Source organism: Mirounga angustirostris, unplaced genomic scaffold, assembly GCF_029215605.1.
Source record: "Mirounga angustirostris isolate CCGP_5_RB_7025 unplaced genomic scaffold, mMirAng1.0.hap1 SCAF_3, whole genome shotgun sequence".
NCBI lineage: Eukaryota > Metazoa > Chordata > Mammalia > Carnivora > Phocidae > Mirounga > Mirounga angustirostris.
Window position 1 is genome coordinate 165,576,510 of NW_026991711.1, and position 19,254 is coordinate 165,595,763.

The window sequence follows — 19,254 nt, forward strand, 5'->3', positions numbered from 1 at the left end:
TTTACCCTGTTTATAATTCCGTGAGGGCTAGCCCAGCATAAGAGCCAGCACATAAGCGAGCCACAAAACCACGTGTGTTGACACGAACAGGTGATGAATTGACAAGTCAACAGTACTTTTAAATACCTGGATGCGTTCATCCTGTTTTTGATTGCTATGATAGATGCAGAAGGACTACGTATAAAGTCATTACATTCCCAGTACTAGCACGCTTTATTGAGAACTTACTGGGGCCAGGCACTGCTCTTCAGAGTCTCAGAGGCTGATGGAGGAGACCGGACGAGAGGTGAACACAGGAAGTACAAAGGAAGGGAAAAAAATACTAAAGATCTACCCTAGTTAGAAAAGAGTCAATCACTTCTCTGTGGTAGTTCCTAAGGGACAGAACTAAGTGAGGTTTGGGTGAGGGAGGGCTTCATGGAAGCTGCGGAGTAAAGAGTTGTTTGTCACTAAGCCCTGTTAGTAAAGAAAGTTTTCATGGAAAAGGTACTTTTAAAAAATACGGTCCTGGGGCACCTGGGTGGCTTAGATGGTTGGGTGTCTGCCTTTGGCTCAGGTTTTGATCCTAAGGTCCTGGGATGGAGCCCTGTGTCGGACTCCCTGCTCAGAGAGTCTGCTTCTCCCTTTTGTGTTGCTCTCCCATTTGTGTTCTCTCTCTCTCAAACAAATAAATAAAATCTTAGGGGGAAAAAAAAAACACTGTCCTTGTCACAGCCAAGAGGAGCCTAAAGAGACATGACTAAATGTAATAGGGGATTCTGGAACAGGAAAGGGGTTGGGTAAAAATCCAAATCAACTGTGGGCTCTAGTTAACAATAATGTATTGATATTAATTCATTAATTGTAAGAATTGTATGGGTACAATGTTAGGAATAGGGAAATTGAGTTCCAGGAACTCTGTACTATTTCTGTTTTTCTGTAAGTCTCAAACTGGTCTAAAAACTAAAGCATATGTAAAAGGAAAAAAAATGGTCTTATAGCCTACAGAATCTCCCTGGCTTGGTGACAGGAAGGGGTCAGCTTGACAATGACCCTTTTTGAAAGAAGTGACTTTGTTGTGAAATGCCATGTTTGTGGCTTGATCATCAGTTCCTATAGCAATAGTGAGATCTTGCTTGCTTTTCCATGGTTGATTTTTGGCAGGCAGTAGCAGCTGATTATAACTTTGTAATGCATTGTCAGTAACCAGGGTGTATAATGGATCTTCATCTCTAATTACTTTTCTCTCCACAGGTGTCTGGAAAGGGTCCAGATGGGAATGCACACAACGTCCGTTTTGAGGGGATGGAGAGACAGTACGCATCCTTACCCAGGTAGATCACTCAGGGGTCTCCTATCACCAGCTTACCTACAAATAATGTCTTTAGAGAAATCTACATAAAATAGAAATCTGGCTTTGAAATGAGGAATATGTTATAATTTCCCCCGCTGCCGTCTGCGACAACCCTCATGCCATCTTCACAACTGTGCTAATAATTGGAACACTTGTGGGTTATTTTTTAAGGAAGCAAATAGTATATCATTGCAATTGAACATGTCAGCAAGAATATTGGATACAGAATGGAAATCCTAAGCCATTGCTATAAAAATAGTATTGAACATCCTGCACCAAGCTGAAGGACAATAAAATAGTAAATCCTCTGTCCTAGCAGTTACCTCCAAGGAAGGGTGAGCCAGCCTTAACCTTGGAGCTTCGTGTGGGTGTTAAAAAGCTGGAGAGAAATGTGAACCCGGGAAGATGTTCTTTGCTTGATTTAGAATCTGACCAGGTTCGCTAGGCAGTCAACAAATATTGCTGAGAGGCGCAGACACAGTGGGGGAAGGAAATAATCGCGTGGGAAAAGTTCGCTTGGTGATTCTGGCCCAACACGATCCACTTACACTGTAACTAGACACCCCTGAAAATGAGATACAATTCTCAAAGGCCTGTGCTCTTATCTCTGAGATGAAGAATAATTTGGGTCTGCTATCAGTAGCCCATGACAAAGAGGAAAACTTTCCAAGATTATGTCTAGTGCAGCTACTATGAGAGTGAAGCAGGAGTGTGAGAAATCGTGAGTTCGGGGGGCGGGGGGGAACCAAACAAACAAAGAAAGGTTAATGCCAGCCAGAAAACTGAAATGTTATGGAATATCTCCTTTTAAAAAGAGGGGTGAGGATCTTAAATAGAGCTTTTTCATCAAAGTGGAATTGTTGAAGCGTTATCCCAGTGGGAGTTACTGTGTTGAGTTTCACATTAGCTATAATTCTGTGTGTGAATTTACAAAAATACCATCCTGGATCTTGCAACAGGCATAGCCTAAGTGACCATCTGCTCTTATAAATAGTATGTTGGTTTTCAAAAGTAATAAAATCTCAAATCTAGTGGAGAACCAATTGTTAACACTGATTGGGTGGGATACTCTAACTACAATATTTTAAAAGCCTCTATACAACTGTATCTTATTTCTCTCCCTGTTTTCTTTTTTTGTATGTTGTCTTATAGTCTTTTCTCATTCTTGATTTCTTTCCTCTCTTTATTTTTCTCTGGCCTAGTATTTTGTTTTCATTTAAAAAAAAATGGAAGTCATCTCCAAAATTTGCTTTAAATATAACATTTCTGGCTCTCAGTGTTGAAGTGTATGGAAATTGTGGTTAAGGCAGATGGAAAGTAGTATGTTCTTATGAGAGGGAAGAAAAAAAGAAAAAACTGGAAACAGTTTACCGTCTTCCTGGCCAACTTGCACCAGACTGCGGAAATGGATTTTTTTTTTTTGGTACAAATCAAAAGCACAGAAATAACATTGAAAACCCTATAAACTTCACTCATTCATTTCCCATATATCTATTAATCATCTACTCCATATCAAGCCCTGAGAATCTGGAAACCGGAGACATGGTACGAGTCCATCCTCAGGACCCTACTCTCTCAGACAGGAGGCAGCAAATCAACTTTTTATGACAATGCAACAAATGCTTAGTTTAGTAATTATTAGCAGAAAGTCCTCTGAATTTCCAACTCCTATTTATTTTTTACTAGTAAGCCCTGAAATGCTCAATCGTAGCTGACTCTCAACAAGTCTATTTTAGGATTAAACATTGCAGAGGGAGTTTTCTGACAAAGGCAATACATTTATGCTGTTTGTGGCTCTGGAGTTATCATCACAATGCATGAATTGACAAAACCCTGCCAGCCCCAAGATTATAACTGTAGCTGGAAGGGAAGCATCTCAGACGAAAAACAATTTTGACCAACAGTGCACTCGCACATGCACGTGGTGGTAGGCATCGTTAGCTAAGGTTTGCTCCTGCAAAGGTAGCTGCAGGAGCAAACAGACCTTTGTGGCTACCTGACAACCAGCAGTCACCATGATGGACAGTAAATGGAGCTCAGACAAATGCACGAGAGGTCCCTGCTACTAGTTTTCAAATGGAGGAGTTCCACCTCAATTTTCCATCTCAGCATCTCAAGGGGAGATGCAGAGCATCCTCACCGATGTGCCTCCAATCCATGGGGGGCTCCATATTTACCCAACAAGATGCAGAATGCAGAGGCAGGGGACCCACTGCTGATCCAGCTCTGTGTGCCAGCGACATTTACCCTGGCTTTCTAGTCTCCCCCACCCTGGAGATTTTACTGTTCACTAGACTGAATCACAGCAACTCCACCGCTCTCTCCCTCTGCCAGAAGAGGGTGGGGAGCGTATCTCTGTAGGCACCGCATCCCCACTTTGTCACAGAGGCAGGGAACTTTACGATATTTATGGAGTTAGATTTTTAATTAGAAGTAGGAATAATTCAGGGGCGCCTGGGTGGCTCAGTCGGTTAAGTGTCCGGCTCTTGATTTTGGCTCAGGTCATGATCTCAGGGTCGTGGGATGGAGCCCTGCACCCCGGCTCCGTACTCAGCAAGGAGTCTGCTTCCCTCCCTCTTCCTCTCCCTCTGCCCTTTCCCCTGCTTGTGCTCTCTCTCTCTCAAATAAATAAAATAAATCTTAAAAAAAAAAATAGGAATAATTCTATCTATGGGAAGTTGGTGGCCAACCTTACAGTGGACTAAATGTGCTCCTACCTGATTTGGTTCCTATGAGGTTTGTGGAGAGCATCACAGGAGTTTTTAAGTTAACTCAGTAATGCTGATTTGTATGCCAAATTTGGAACCATTGACACACAGAAGATGTACACACACCCCTCCCGCGCCCCCCTCCCCCAGGCAGGGAGTGAGCTAGTAGCCCGGGTCAAGGAGCCCCCTGCTCTGCTTTCATGGAATTCAGCCATCTTTAAAGTGGACTCATGCAACCTGCTGCCAGGCTAAAAGTCACTTCCCGCAGTAAAGCCAGAGCCCAAGCCAGCCCCGGGAAAAAGACAATTCCTAGCACTTGGTAGTTAGGATGTTGCCTAAGGCTAAGGGCTAAGGATGTTAAGTATTATTGTTAAGCAATGTTATATCTTCTGCCTCTGAAGAAAAATGACTTTATTTCTTGTCTCCTGAGGGTGGTGTTTTGGAAAGCAGAGCGCGGTTGTAATACAACCTCGCTAGCGAACACCAGGCTTTTACCAGGACCGATGTTTTACCATCCTGTCCAGCCCCCCATGCTGTCTGGTAGTAAACACAGTGAAATCAGCATTCCCTTCTTCTTGCCCGACACAGACGATGACTCACTCTGAGTGAGTAGGGAAGCGGTCGTCTCCTAGGCTGCTCTAATGTGTGAACATCAGTGTATGTATTTTTGCAAGCAGCTGCTTGTTCACTTCAGCCTCCCAGCCCCGCTCTGTTTTTACAGGCCTCCTTGTGGTCAGTCCCGCCAGCAGAGAACGTGCTACTCGCCCATCCCAAGCCTCCATTGTTCCCACCTGGCCCATCCCTGGCCCCACGGGATCCCATCATTCCTTCTCTGCAGATGGTTCAGTGCATCAGCACATGATGTTGCTCTTCCGGGCTTGTAATCAAGTGTTGAGTCCTAAGGAGTGAGCAAAAACATCTCTTCTGTGGTCCTATGTATGCAGGCGGTGAAAGGTTGCTGGAAAAACTCATAAAAATGCCTTCATTGGTTCCACTACAAACTGCACATTATGCAGCCCCAGCTGGGCCCCTGCTGCGGTCCAGAATTCCTTTTAGTCGTGCTGTCGGCTCCGTTGACTATCCCACAGTGGCCGTTCCAACCCTGTTCTACTCCCGTTAAATTCTGTGAAGATGACTAAACCCCCCAAGCCCCATCTCTAGAGATGACCTCACTTCCTCTCCTTTATGACCTTGAGACACTCAACATGAGCTCCTCCACTTCTGCCCCCCACAGTTCAGACTTGCTGTCCTCACTGACCACACTTCCTGAGGACAGATCACGAGGGCATGAACTTGGAGTCAGGCCATAATTACAGCCCCAGCTCTGTCACTCATCACCTGTGTGACCTTGGCCAAGGGATCTGACTGCTCCAGTCTCAGTTTTTGCATCTACGAATGGGGATGGTCTTAGGGCCTCTGTATGGGGCTGGTATTGAGTAGTAAGTACAGTAACATAAGCAAAACCCTTAGTGAAGAGCCTGCCCGACATATTTTAGGGATTTTTTTTTCATAGTGTTAGCTCTTTTTAATTTTATTTCTGGGGAAGACGTGTTTCTTGAGTGAGTCAGTCTCATATAACCAAGCTCATTCCTGCTGGCTTCTCGGAGATCCTGTGCCATCAGCTACCCCTCTGTTGGCTGCATCTTGAAGTCCCTTGGCAGTTGCCTCCCCCAACCCGCCGCCTACACTGTAAATGCATAGGTTCAGGTGCACAGTTCTTTGAGAGCCCGCAGCATGGACAAGGGGAGAGCCAACACCTGCGTGGCGATACGCTGGGGGTATAACTGAGACCAAAGGATTAGCCAACTCTGGGGAAAGACCAGTGGTCCAGATGGTCAAGAGCAAGAGGACATAGCAAACCAATCTGATCTGAGTAACAAGCTGTACTAATGGACATGCTGGGAGACAGTAATTCCTGTGGGTAGGGAGTTTCATATAAGGCTCAGGTGGCAGGACGACCCCATGCACTTGACTCCGGTCCATCAGAGAAAACAAAGACCTCCCCTCCACCCTCCTCCTTCCTCTAGGTCCCACATTTCCTACCTTAAGAAGAGTGGCTCATCCCTACCGGCTCTATTTCCACACCACCCACTGGCACGGTAGCCTCTTGCCCCGGGCTTCTGACACTGACGCTTCTGGCTGATTCTGCCTCTATCCCTCCCCCCGTTGCCAACACCCACCGTGTAGATTCTCGCTGAGCAGCTGCCTTCATTCCCACAGATTCAGTTCTCACCACTCTGATGATAATTCCAAAATGAACCTGGCTACCCTTCCTATCTCACTCTTCCTGAGACCCCAGTTACAACCGCCTGCTTGACACCCTCCATCCTTCTACCTCCAAGACAGTTCAGAGTTCCCATGTCATGTTTCTTTAGCTCCTCGTACTTTTAACTTCCATGACATTTGTTTGACATCTTTCTAGTGCCACTGAAAACCGCCTAGATTAGATTATGATGCTTTGCTGTCCCTTTCCACCCCTTTGGATTATAAATTCCTCAAAATAAGGGATATTGTTTTATATCCACCATGTTTTACAGCCACCGCCAGGACCTAACACAGGACCATGTATATAACAGGTTTTTAATACATTGGCATATGGATGAAAATAGTAAGTGATGGGCAAGAATTTCTTCTGAATTTTCTTGACCATTTGTTTCAGGATGCTGTTTTCTAATATAACACTAATTTTTCATGAGAATGTCTCTTTTCCCTGGAATCTGTAGAAGTCCAGACTTCTAAATAGCCAACTCTAAATGAGCATTTAATATGTGCCAGGCACTGTTCTAAATGCTTTATGTCTACTGACTTACGTAATGTTCACAGCAACCCTGTGACTCCAAAGCAACCCTATTATTATCCCCATTTCATAAGCAAGAGCACAAGTACAGTGGCCCAAGTTCAAGAGCTAGAGATGGCAGAGGTGGGATTTGAACGCAAGCGGTCTGGCTGCAAGTTTGTACATTTAGCCTCTGGAACTAAGGTTATCCAGCTCAGAATCAGAACCAAACTCTGTGGGGGTGCATCACTGACTCAGTCAGTAGAACATGCACCTCTTGATCTTGGGGTTGTAAGTTCAAACCCCACATTGGGTATAGAGATTACTTAAAAATAAAATCTTAAAAAAAAAAAAAGAACATCCTTGTTCTGTAGAATTACATACTGACTGACATATTTAAAGGTAAAGAGTCATGATCATGCAGCCTAAGCCCAAATAGTTAAAAAATATAAAGTTTACAAAAAAAAAAAAAAAGGAATCAAACTGTCATTATCACACTCCCTTGTATCATTTGCTCACCTTCTTGTCTTTCTCCCTCAACTGTAAGTACCTTTGAGGACAGGGACTATGTCTTACTCATCTTTGTATATGACAGAGAACATTACTAATATACAGGTTAGGTAATGCCTTTCAACCATCTCTGTAACGCTGTCATAAAATCGATTCTTTTCCCATCCCCTTGGGTCCTGCACTTGAAATATGAACAATTTAATGCGTAATTGCTAGATGAACATTAAGCAATATACTTTGTCTACCAAAAAGAGAATCCTGTTTTGTTAGAACACTCCCCAGAGTTGAAAAAGCAGTATCTGCAAACTGGTACTTTGGTTCTTTAAAATTAAGAATAATGTCCACCCAGAAGGAAAAAAAAATGATAAGACATTTTCCGGTAGAAAGCTGCGTGAGCATTCCCGAGGACAGAGAGACTCCCTTTCCCGAGATTGATGCGGGACAGAGGCCTGCTCAGGCTGTACTTGGCTCCCAGTCCTGATGTTGCTCTAACCCATATTACATAAATTACTTGAGGGGGAGAAAAATGTGTCTCCGATTGTCTCAAGCAGCTTTAACTTGGCTGTGTAATGAGAAGCAACATACTAGAACTGATTTCGGGTAGAAAGAGCAACTTTAGAAGGAGCAAACAGCTTATGCTTGCTTCCTCGGAACCCAAAATAAACTTGCTTCCTAAGTGTGTTCCCAGTGTTTTCGTGTTGGGTAGGATTGTGTTCAGATCAGAAGAACATGCCATAAGAACATACTTCTGCTTTAACATTTCAGTTGGTTCATTTTGTCGGTTTCAGCTTTCCTGTCTGCATATGCTTTTGCCCACCCAGTAAGACTCAGTCACAAGCATGTAGCTAATTTTGAAGCTTGCGACCTGCACCCCGCCCACTACATGTATTATCCCTGACAGCATTTTATCTGGGCCTCCTCTATGCCCTCGACTGTCATTTACCTGGCTGCCTGAAGACCTTCTCCCTCCCTGATTGCTCTGGTTCTCTTCGAGGGAGCTTCTGCTCTGCTCACAGCTACTCAGTGTTCCTTTGCCAACCTTGCATTGTTTTATAGCACTTGCCAAGCAGATGGCAGTGACATTCGAGTCCTGCAAAGATTTCCACCAATGCCATGGGACTGGTCTTTGCTGAAGCTAAGCTAGGGATTGAGTCAGTGCAATGAAAACATGAACGATCGGCACATTAGGTATATATGTGTGTGAGTGTGTGTCCGGTGTGGGTGGGGCCTCAGCCATCTGGGCCTGTGGAGGTAAACAAAATCTCCATGCTGCCTAATTGAGTACTTTTCTCTGCCACAGAGCCAGTTTGTCAAATAAGAGTTTTCATGAGCATATATGCATTGCTCCCAGCCGGCATGGCAGCAATCAGATGTCCAGCCCGGGTTTGAAACCATTCCAGGGACTCCTTCTCCGCAAGGCACTAGACAGGGGCCTGGTGCACATCATCTAGATACAGCTAATCATGGCCCGTCTTTCTGACACCTTCCTGATGGCACAACTTTATCTGAACTGCCTTTCCGCACGTGAAAGGCCACCTTTTAGGGCTCAAGTCTGTGATCACTGCCCTGACTTTGGAGAGAAGCTACGATGAGCTAAAGAACCTGTCTAGATCATATCTCTTGCACCTGCATATGACAGAACATAATGCCTTTTGAAAATCGGGGAAGGCGCTGTTACCCCACCAGATTCCATCCCCTCTCCTCTGGCTCCCTGCGCCGAAAATCTAGTCTCTGCTTGTCCTGCTATGCCGAGTCAGCTACCTGTTTGTCTCGTCGGACACCGCCTCACTCCATGCAGGGGACAAAATGAGGAATTAGTGGCGATTTAGTTCTTTGTGAGATGAAGGTATCTCCATTGTCGACTCAAACTTCCTGAAAAATGCAAAAAACCCTAGCCTGTAAGACCGCCTCAAGATGCCGAACGGCTGAGATCAGGGGGTTAATGCTACTGCCATATCATTTTTATGTCACTTAGTTTCTCTGATAAAAGTCCATTTTAATCAAACTTTTCATCATTTCCTTGTAGCCAATATATCCTTGATGCCAGTTAGAATATTTAATATTAATTATTCAGTGGAAGGCCTCCATTATGAGTTTAGTTAGACGATTAGTGATTTAAAACACGTTAAGGCCCATTACGGTATTGATGTCCCCAAAATAGTTTTCACTGAATCTTGATGGACCACATATATTAAATTCCACAGATCTTTCCTTTTCCCTCCTTGTCCCTAGAAAATTCTAAACTATGACATGTCTGTTCGTTCAATACTCCTTTTAGACAAGAAGGGTGTGCCTGCTATTTCAGCGGCGCCAACTGTGATATTACCTTGAACTTGAAATGTGTTAAGCTTGGTAAACGGACCTCCATGTTTTCCCTCCTACACCTATCTGAGTTTTAGCATTTATTTCCCACTTTTTCAGCCAAAAGAAAAGAAAAGTTTATTTTGCACCTAGGTAGCTGCTCCATGGAGACGGTTGCTCTCTGTAATTTCTCATGGTCTTTGGTTATTCTTGATGTTTTCCTATTGTACTGTCTCCACCATCTGCCGCCAGAAGCTTGGATGGCCCTGGATGACTGTGGTGAGTTTCCTGACCCTGCTGACGGGCTTTGCATGACGCTCTCACTCTGCACCTGCCTCCCTCTGTCCTTTGCAGCTCTCCAGCCATTTGCTGCCGTCCCCTGGCCCAAGTTCCTCAGTTTGTCCTGGTGTCAACCTACCACAGGCAGAGATGCTCTGAATAAACCAAGTGTATTAACTCATTACCATATCCGGTTTGTATGTGTGTGTGAGGGCCATGTTTTATGGTTCTTTAAAATGATATCACATCGGGGCGCCTGGGTGGCTCAGTTGGTTAAGCGACTGCCTTCGGCTCAGGTCATGATCCTGGAGTCCCGGGATCGAGTCCCGCATCGGGCTCCCTGCTCGGCGGGGAGTCTGCGTCTCTCTCTGACCCCCCTCCCTCTCATGCTCTCTGTCTTTCATTCTCTCTCTCTCAAATAAATAAATAAAATCTTTAAAAAAAAAACACAAAAAACAAAACTCAGATACAACAACCCATGAATGAAAAGATACCACAGATTTAGAGAAGATATTTATAAGCCATATAAAAATTATTTATATTCAGAATACATAAAGAGCTCTGACAAAAAATCAGAAAAAGACAAAAAAAACAGTTATAAAATGGACAAAGGCTACATACAGGCAATTCACAAAAGGTAAATCTGAATGGCCAATAAGCATATTACTAGCAATGCTCAACTTCATTAATAATTAAAATGCTAATTAAAATTAGAAGATATTGGGCGCCTGGGTGGCTCAGTTGGTTAAGCGACTGCCTTCGGCTCAGGTCGTGATCCTGGAGTCCCGGGATCAAGTCCCGCATCGGGCTCCCCGCTCGGCAGGGAGTCTGCTTCTCCCTCTGACCCTCCCCCCTCACGCTCTCTCTATCTCATTCTCTCTCTCAAATAAATAAATAAAATCTTTAAAAAAAAATGATATCACATCACTCAAACGTGCAGGCATCTTGGATAAAAAGCGAGTGCCTCCCCAAAGGCATGAACACATGATGTCTTCCGCAGGCATAAATAAGAGTAAAATCAACAGGTTTAGTTTCCATTTTTATTCACCAAAATCTGCCTGCAGATGGTTTCAAAGATGCCATACTTACTCCTAAGCTGGCCAATTGTGTTTGAAAAGGAAATCAAACCAAGAGCAATGAAGGCGAAGGCAGACGGGGCGTGATGTGAGCGTGTACAACGCCTACCACGCACCATGTACTTTCTGTGGGTTGTCTCACTTTCTGCTCACCATCCAACTGGGTGGGAGTCATTAGGATGCTCATTTTGGAAAAGGAAAAAAAATCCATCCTTGAAGTGGCAAGATCAGATTCAGGATTCAAGCTCAGTTCTTTCTGGCTTTCAAGATCTTTTGTCTTTCAATTTACCTGACCACTAACACTGACAAGTTAGGGAGAAGGCGGAATACAGCAGCTTTTTTCTCGAGTAACATAAGTTCATGGGAAGGAAAATATCTGGGGCCATATTAGAAATGCATTCGTTGTTTCTTAGGGCTCCAAAGAACATGGGAAATGTTGAAACCTGCAGGTGGTGAAAAAGTAATAAAATACAATAAGACAAATAATAGGGAATTTATGGGGAAAAAGAAAATTGCTTTTGAAGCATACCATTTTTCGTCTTATATCACCGTTTTCCCTGAGTAAAAACAAGATAGCCACATTTTCCTTACAGCAGTTATTCTGTTCCTATCAGGAGCATAAATAAGGATGTAAATGGCTCCACCTAGGGCTGCACGGGCACAGAGGCTGAGTACCCCAAGTGCAAGTACCCGGGTGGCCCTTCCACGGAAGCACTTGTCATGGGGCATTGGGGAGGAACCAACGCTTGCTAAGCATTCATTGTGCTCTAAGAACTCTGGTGCATACTTCGAATCTAACCGCATTTATTTCTAGCAACAATCCTGAAATAAATTTTATTATCCCAATTGATAGATGAAGAAACTGAGGCTCAAGATCCAAAGTGATAGGGTCAGGGTGGCACATAGAATAAATGGCAGGCTTTGGATGTGGTCTAGCTCTTTCTACCTCTGAAACCTCTAGAATCTTTACAAATCAAGTTGTCTTGTGCTAGGCTGGCTGAAAACAAGTAGGAGAAAAGCATTCGATGGCCGTCCCTTACTGAGGCAGCCCTCGCCGTGCTGACCCCGTCCTAAGTCACTGCTGTATGTAACTCTAAGACGTGAAAATGAACAAAACCCTAACAGGCATTCAAAATTACGAAGAACAGCAACCATGAGCCAAAGAGCTCCCCTTAGTGTATATGAACACCCACCTCCTTCCAGCTAAAAAAAAATCTTTTAAAAAGTGCTCTTTGTTAAAGACAACCTCTCTGTTATGCTCGTGTTTAAAAAATAACCAATTGGTTCCACGTGAGCAATTTTCATAGCCAGGAAAGTATTGTTGCTTCTTTCACGGCATAGGCCTGGCAGCTCCTCAGGGGACATGGCTGCGATGTAAATGCCAGATAGGGATGGCATCAATTGACTGTATTGCTTCAAGTCCAGAGAAGAGAGCTTTGGCAGTCAGTTACCACAGAGGTGCCACACGAGCCCATCTGTGCCCTGGATTTCATGTGACACAGGCCCCCTAACCTCAGTCATTGTGCCAGGAAACACCTTGGTCCAGCTCCATTATTTCTAGCAAAGGCAAACATTTGCAATACAAATGTGGAAGGGGTTGGTACAAAAAGAGCAGCATCCAGAATGTGTTCTTGCTTAGATTCCAAGGCTTCAGTTAAGCCTGGAGAGAAGTGGTTCAGGCTTGTCCCAGTAGAGGGTTGTCCCACTCAACAATCAGCAAAACTGCCCCTTGTGGTTGAATATGGAATGACATGTCAAATAGGTAGGAACCTGGCAATTCTCCCTGGCAGCTCTCCACCGACAATATGCTCTGGGGCATGAGAAGTCGCCTTTGAACCTCGCCATTGCTTGAAAGTGAAGACAGGGTGGTGACTGCTCAGATAAGGTTTCTGCCCACTAATTGCTTGCGTGTAGCTGAGGCAAATGCACGCCCATTTCCAGAAATGATAGTGTCTGACAGCCTGGGTTTTACAAGGTACCGGAAAGAGCTGTAATTGTTGCGGGAGAGGTTTAAGATGGAAAATAAACATGTTGAGCTATTTTAAGAAGGAGCTTGCCACAATGAAGTTTTTCTTCTGGAAACAGTCCTATAAAATCAGGATCGGAGTTTGTGCTTGCTTGATCACTTTCCCCTGATATGTTGGTGCCTTTGACAATTTATGCTAAATGGTCTAGACTGTGTGACACCCTTTTACGCTTTTACATTTTGGGTTTTTTTTTTTTCTAACATCCAGAATCAGGTCCGTATATAAGCCAGAGCTTCTAGCCAATATTCTATGAGTAATTTCCAGATGTGCCACATGTAATGTGGCCAAGATAACGGGAGGACTGCTTTCTGTGGATTGGTTATAGACAAGTCGCTTACATTATCACCTTGTCAACAGCTTGAATTCCATAGTTTGTCCTTTTTCTGGTCACTTCCTTCATATCTGATTTTTTTAAAAACCCAGTTTAGTCCTGAATTGTTCAGAGCTAACTGTGCAATTTTATTAGCCTAAACAGATGAGCTTAAAAAGTCATCTATGCTTACTTATTCCTTCATTCAACACCTATTTGCTGACTACCTACTAAGTACAATACACTCCATAGGGCTTGAAGATATAATAAGAAGCCCACAAGACACGTCCCTGGACTAGGAAACTTGTAACCAAGGGGAAAAGATAATAATTGTACAGTCATGAAAGAAACATAAAATTTCAACTCTGCCCCTTATGAAAAACAAGAGATACGTGATTCCAAAAAATATGGCAAATTGGACTGAATCAAAGGAGGAAGTGACACCTGAGCTGTGACCTGAAGGAGGTTAGAGAGAAGACATAAGGAACATTCCAAGCAGGGAAAACAACATGTGCAAAGGCCTTGTGGTAGGAGAGAGCACAGTGAACTGAGAGACTGAAAAAAGGCTGGGAAGGAGACTGCAAGAGCCAAGCAGGAGAAGCAGGTAAAAGTCAGACCATGAGTGGTTAAGTATGTTTATATTCATCCAAACACCCATTAGAAACCATTTATGGGTTTTAAGCAGGAGGAAGACAAAGATTTGTGTATCAAACTTTTTTTTTTTTTTTTTTAGCTGCAGGGTGAAGAATAGATTGGAGGGAGGTAGGATGCAAACCAGTTCAAAGGCTATTTGCTGTGGCTCAGCTGAGAGATGGTGGGGCATCCAGGGGTGATGGTGATGATAGCGGAGATGGGAGGAGAGGGTGGGAAGAACTGACAGAACGTTCTGATGGATTGCATGTGGAGGTGTGGGGAATAAGTAAAGCCAGGTGTTGAGAACGAATCCCCACACAATGGCATGGGTGGTGGTACCACTCTCCAAGAGAGGAAGTACCGGGAGAGGACCAGGTTTGGGGGGGTGGGGGCAGATCATGAGTGTGAGCTGAGACATGCTAGATTTGAGGTGCCTTTTAGACTTCCAGAAGGAGATCCTGAAACACACAGCAGAGATAGCTCAACAAGGAAGGGAAGTGCGGTGGCTAATCCAGGATATTAGACCAATGTGTGCACTTGAGCACAGAAGACCCCAGGGCATATCAAGGGTGATGATGTCATGAAGCGCAGAGTCTCCTACTCAGAAAGTACACAAAGAAGCAGGTGGACGGTGTAAATTGCATAGGCCTGGCCTCCAGTCTGTGGTTGTAACGTGTCTTCCCTGCTTATATGGACAACAAAGGCTTATCTATCACTGTCTGTGTAATTTCATTCTGGAAATTATATTTTTCTCAAGTAGTAAGCATTGGTGACTTAATGCCATCTGGCATTCTGTGACTTAGCATAGCTCTGACCCCATAAAGTGTAGGCATAAAGATAACAAGAAACAGCGGAAATCATTTTGGTGACAGCGCTGTCCTTAAAAGACAGAATATTCTTATTCTTCAGAAATACGCACTGAAATATTTAGGGATAAAAAGACACGAGTCTCCAATGTACTCTTAAATGGATCCAGAAATAATAATATGTATATATAATAATATGTGTATGTACATGTTTATAAATATGGAGAGAAAGAGGGCACGTGGAGGGGAAGGGAACAGACCGGAAGAAAAGAGAATGAATGAAAAAGTAAATGGGGCAAATGTGAAGATGTCGTAAATCTGGAGAAAGGATACAGGGAGTCCCTTTTACTATTGTCGCAGCAGCAAGAACACCAATACAAGGAATGGTGGAAGTTCCCATAATTTTCTAGTGCCAACTCAAAAGTAAAAAATGTCCTCATTCTAAAGTCTGAGGCTGGGTTTGCCCCAAAAGCAGACCCTGAGACAGAGATTTGAGAGCAAGTGATTTTATTTGGGAAGCGATCCCAAGAAGTATTGGAAGGAGAGTGAGGAAGAACAGGGAAGGAAGCCAGTCTATACTGCATTCATGAGCAGGTAACTGCGCAGGCCATGGGGATCAGTTCCGCTAGGGCCCTTTGGAAGTAGTACCGCGTGCATTCACACCTTGTGCCACCCGAGGGCAAGGATGTTGCAGAATTTATCTTGCGAGTCCTATTTGTCCTTGGCTAAGGATTGCTCCTGAAGGAGCCAGCTCCCCAACACTTCTGCCTATCTAGAGCACTGGTACCAGGAAGCCTCAAGCCAAGAAGCACACATATGTGGAGTCAGTCCTGCAGTGGACCGGAAGTGGGGAGAGCCAGGTGGGACCGAGCAGCGCTGCTACAGCAAGTGAGCCAGAAGTCCCAGGGTCAAAGTGAATCAGTCCTGACATCCTTTCACAAGAGGAAAATAGATGGTTATTAAGTAGGTCCAGACAATCTTGATGCATTCATTTTATTTTTGAAGGAGGTGTTGTACGAATTGGTCATGTCTTCTATGGAACACAGTGAATAATGATAGAATTGACAGAGCTGCCCCAGAGCAGAACCTCAGAAGAATGTATTTCCGGTTTCTCTGTTTCACTCAAATATACAATTCATCAAAATGATGGAAAGTCTTTGATGAGTTCATTTTCTCTCGAGTCCAGGTTCAGAACCTCACTGAAATACGGCAGCACTTCTGAGAATGCCAGAATATGAAAGCCTCAGGAAAATGGGAATTGGGTACTTAGGTGCCTAACTCAAGCATGCCCATTATTGCATGATGCCAATTTGAGGATCTGCAGTGACTTGACTTATGATCATGGCTGTAAACACATACCTGGTCAGGTTTGCATGGATTTCAACAGGCCACCTTTGCTCCAATTAAGAATAGCAAGAATTTAGCCAAATGCAAGTACTAGTCATAGAGCTCTAGTCATACTGCACCTGTGGTCTCACCTTAGTAAGAGACTTTATGTGGATATCAGTGTTGCATCCAGGAAGCCTATGCAACTGGATCAATCACATCCAGTCAATTAAGATGCTTAAGCTCATCTTCCTGAGAACAAAATGTATAGGTTATAAATCAAGCAGACCACAGGATAAATTCCTAACATGTAATTATTAGAACAAAGAGTGAATATTTTTAAAGTTCTTGATATATATTGCCAGAGTGACCTCTAAAAAGGGTATCCCAACTTACACCTCCACCAGCAGCAAATATAAAATACTTCTTTAACTTGCATCAATGTAATCGATTAAGAACTACCAATTATGATCACAAACTGTTTTAATTTGCAACTCCTTTACTTGTCATCAAGTTGAGTGTTCCTCACATATTTATTGGAATTGGTATTTTTTTTTCAGTCTATGGTAGCTCATCTGTTTTCATATCATTTTTGTCTAGGTGTTTAATACTTCTTGATTTGCTAGAGCTCTTCATATATTAAGGACATTAGCCCTTTGTCATATGTTAATATTATTTTAATTTAACTTTAAATTATACTTACGGTAAATAGGAGTTTATAATTTTTATAAGTTAAATCTTCAACCTTTTGGCTTATTATTTATTCTTTGCTTTTATATGTAAAAAGTTGTCTTCCATAGTGAGACCAGAAACATTTGCCTATTTTTCTTCTAGTTATGATTTAATTTATTTCTTAATTATTTATTCTACTGCAGGAATATTTTGAACACACATGTCACCCTAAGCAGTAATGTGCTTTCATAACATAGTTTCAAGCAGTATTAACTGTGATATGGTTGTAATCATAAAAAATACATGGTGGTCTAGATACCCATGTTAAGTGGCTTTGTACAGATAATGTGGAAGATATCCATGCAGTTTACTGACATGCATCAACCAGCCAGTTTTTTTCCTTGCTCTCACTGCAGTTGTGTATTGTGTCAGGATACACCAGGTCTTCAGTGTCCTGGGAGTAGTCAGGATCACCCAGATGGGTTCTTTCTTAAGGTGGCACTTGCTCTTGCAAAATATGCACTCCTCTCTTTGACTCTCTGCCAGCTGAGGTGACCCTCTGTGGCATGAACATAGTGTGACGGTTGAGCTGACACACACGCCCTGCATCCCTTGGAACATGCGTGCCTCTGTTCTTCAGATCTGCTTGACAAGACCTCCAAGTGTGCTCCCCAAAGACAGTGTTTATATCATTGGAAGTTTCTCTTTGAATTTCTCTGAGAAAGATGCAGATCTACTGGCAAGAGACTTAGCTTGAGATAGCACACGTATCACTTTGGCGAAACCCAAAGGAACCATGAGAAGGGTCTTGATCTGGCAAATTTAAATTGTCCACTGGTTGGTTTCAGGGGACCCTCAAACTCCCTGAAGTGACGTGCTAACTTTTTAATGAATAAGATTTCATTCATATTTCTGAGGGAAGGGGTGAGTGAGAAAAGTTTTACGACTCAATAAGTTTAAAACTTACTGAATGCGAGGAATTTGCTGTAAATGCTTCTTAAAGGGGTCATTCTAAAAAATCCTCCCCTTACAGTTTCTATGTGGCCAGCATTTTTCTTTCAGTAAAATAATAATGTCTTCATAGAGAATATTTCATTTGTAAAATTCATGAGAAAAAATACCCGAACAGTAGCTTACTGTGTTGAAGGGTGTCTTCAATATCGAAGTGAATATAATAGTTCTAGCAAGAAAACTTATTTTGGTCTCCTTTCAGCCCCCCACAGCATAATGTGTATATATATTTCTATTTTAAATCCTGCCTTTTGTGTGCTTTTAGAAAGAACAAAACCTTCCCAGAATATAAATCCCAGAAAATGGGATGAATGGCATCAAACTCTTAAATAGGAGCCCCTGTTTCCCTCCTCCCCATCACACCCACCAGCAACATGAAACACAGGCCCAGCTCACCAGTGCTACCTAAGGAAGGATTTACACATCCTATCTTCCCAGCATTTGAAAGGTAACATTCTGTTTCATCCCCTGAGAGTAGAGAGGAGAGGAAACACTATGAGAAGGAACAACAGCAACCTTCTTTGGAACACAAAATACTACGTTACGTCAATCCCACTATAAATGATAGCAGCATAAAACCACAGGAAACCCCAAAAAAGTAAAATACTAACATGAAACCATAGCCACCCCACCAGGTATAATTTAGATAAAGAATCCGGTTAATGTATGTAGGATGTTGTAACATAGTTGTTCATGAACCACCGGCAACAGTTTATACTGGAAAAGAATAGAGACATTAGTTGCTAATAGATGACAAATATCCTTTATTCATTCTTATATTTAAAAGCCGAATGTCCTCAAATAAAATACCAATCAATGGCTAAAAATTTAAGGGCTGCTGTATCTTTGTCTCGTAATATGGATTTGTGGCCTAATCTAGAATTTTCTTGACCTTTTTGTCTAATGGTGGGATATAAATAAGAGAAAGATGGTTGCATAAAACATCCTCTGCATGTGAATGTTTTTTACATATGAGTAATTTCAGGCGGCTAAAGATGGAATGAGCTAACCTGAAAGTAACAAACTGCTCACTGTCTCAGCCAAATTAGGCTTCATGCTGAAAGGCATTCCTTAAGAAGTCAAGAAGGCCAGGGGTCAAGCCATCAGGCTGGGACTACAGCTGTCAAGCCACCTTTTGCAGTCTCCATGGGAGCAACCAAAGAAAACCCAGCAAAGAAAATTTCTCAAAAAATCAACAGCAAGAGTAAAGCAAAAATAAGCAGATGTCCCAGAAGACTCTATTGGTATTATGAAGAAGGCTAGAGCAGGGCTAACAGGGTTTGGATTTTATCAACCTTGCTAATAAAAGTCACTTGGCTCTCCATCGAGAAGAGCAGTTGGTACAATATGGAAAGGTTTTAAAGACCATTAATTTCTTGAAATGAAACAGCTGGCCTTATTGGCTATTAAATAATGAGCCAGATTCTCCCCAGTGCCTAAGTCACTTTCTAGTAGTAAATTAGTCATTTAGGGAGGCACATTAACT

At 43.0% G+C, this 19,254-nt stretch overlaps 1 protein-coding gene across 5 annotated transcripts in view; it reads left to right on the forward strand.

Annotated features, from left to right (window-relative positions):
• PARD3B (par-3 family cell polarity regulator beta) overlaps positions 1-19,254 on the forward strand; it is a 1,000,807-nt gene that overhangs the window by 947,937 nt on the left and 33,616 nt on the right. For all 5 annotated transcript variants that reach the window (XM_064586958.1, XM_064586957.1, XM_064586959.1 and 2 more), the window contains one exon: positions 1,234-1,313. In XM_064586958.1, the coding sequence (XP_064443028.1) occupies positions 1,234-1,313 (80 nt within the window). The remainder of the gene's footprint in view (positions 1-1,233; positions 1,314-19,254) is intronic.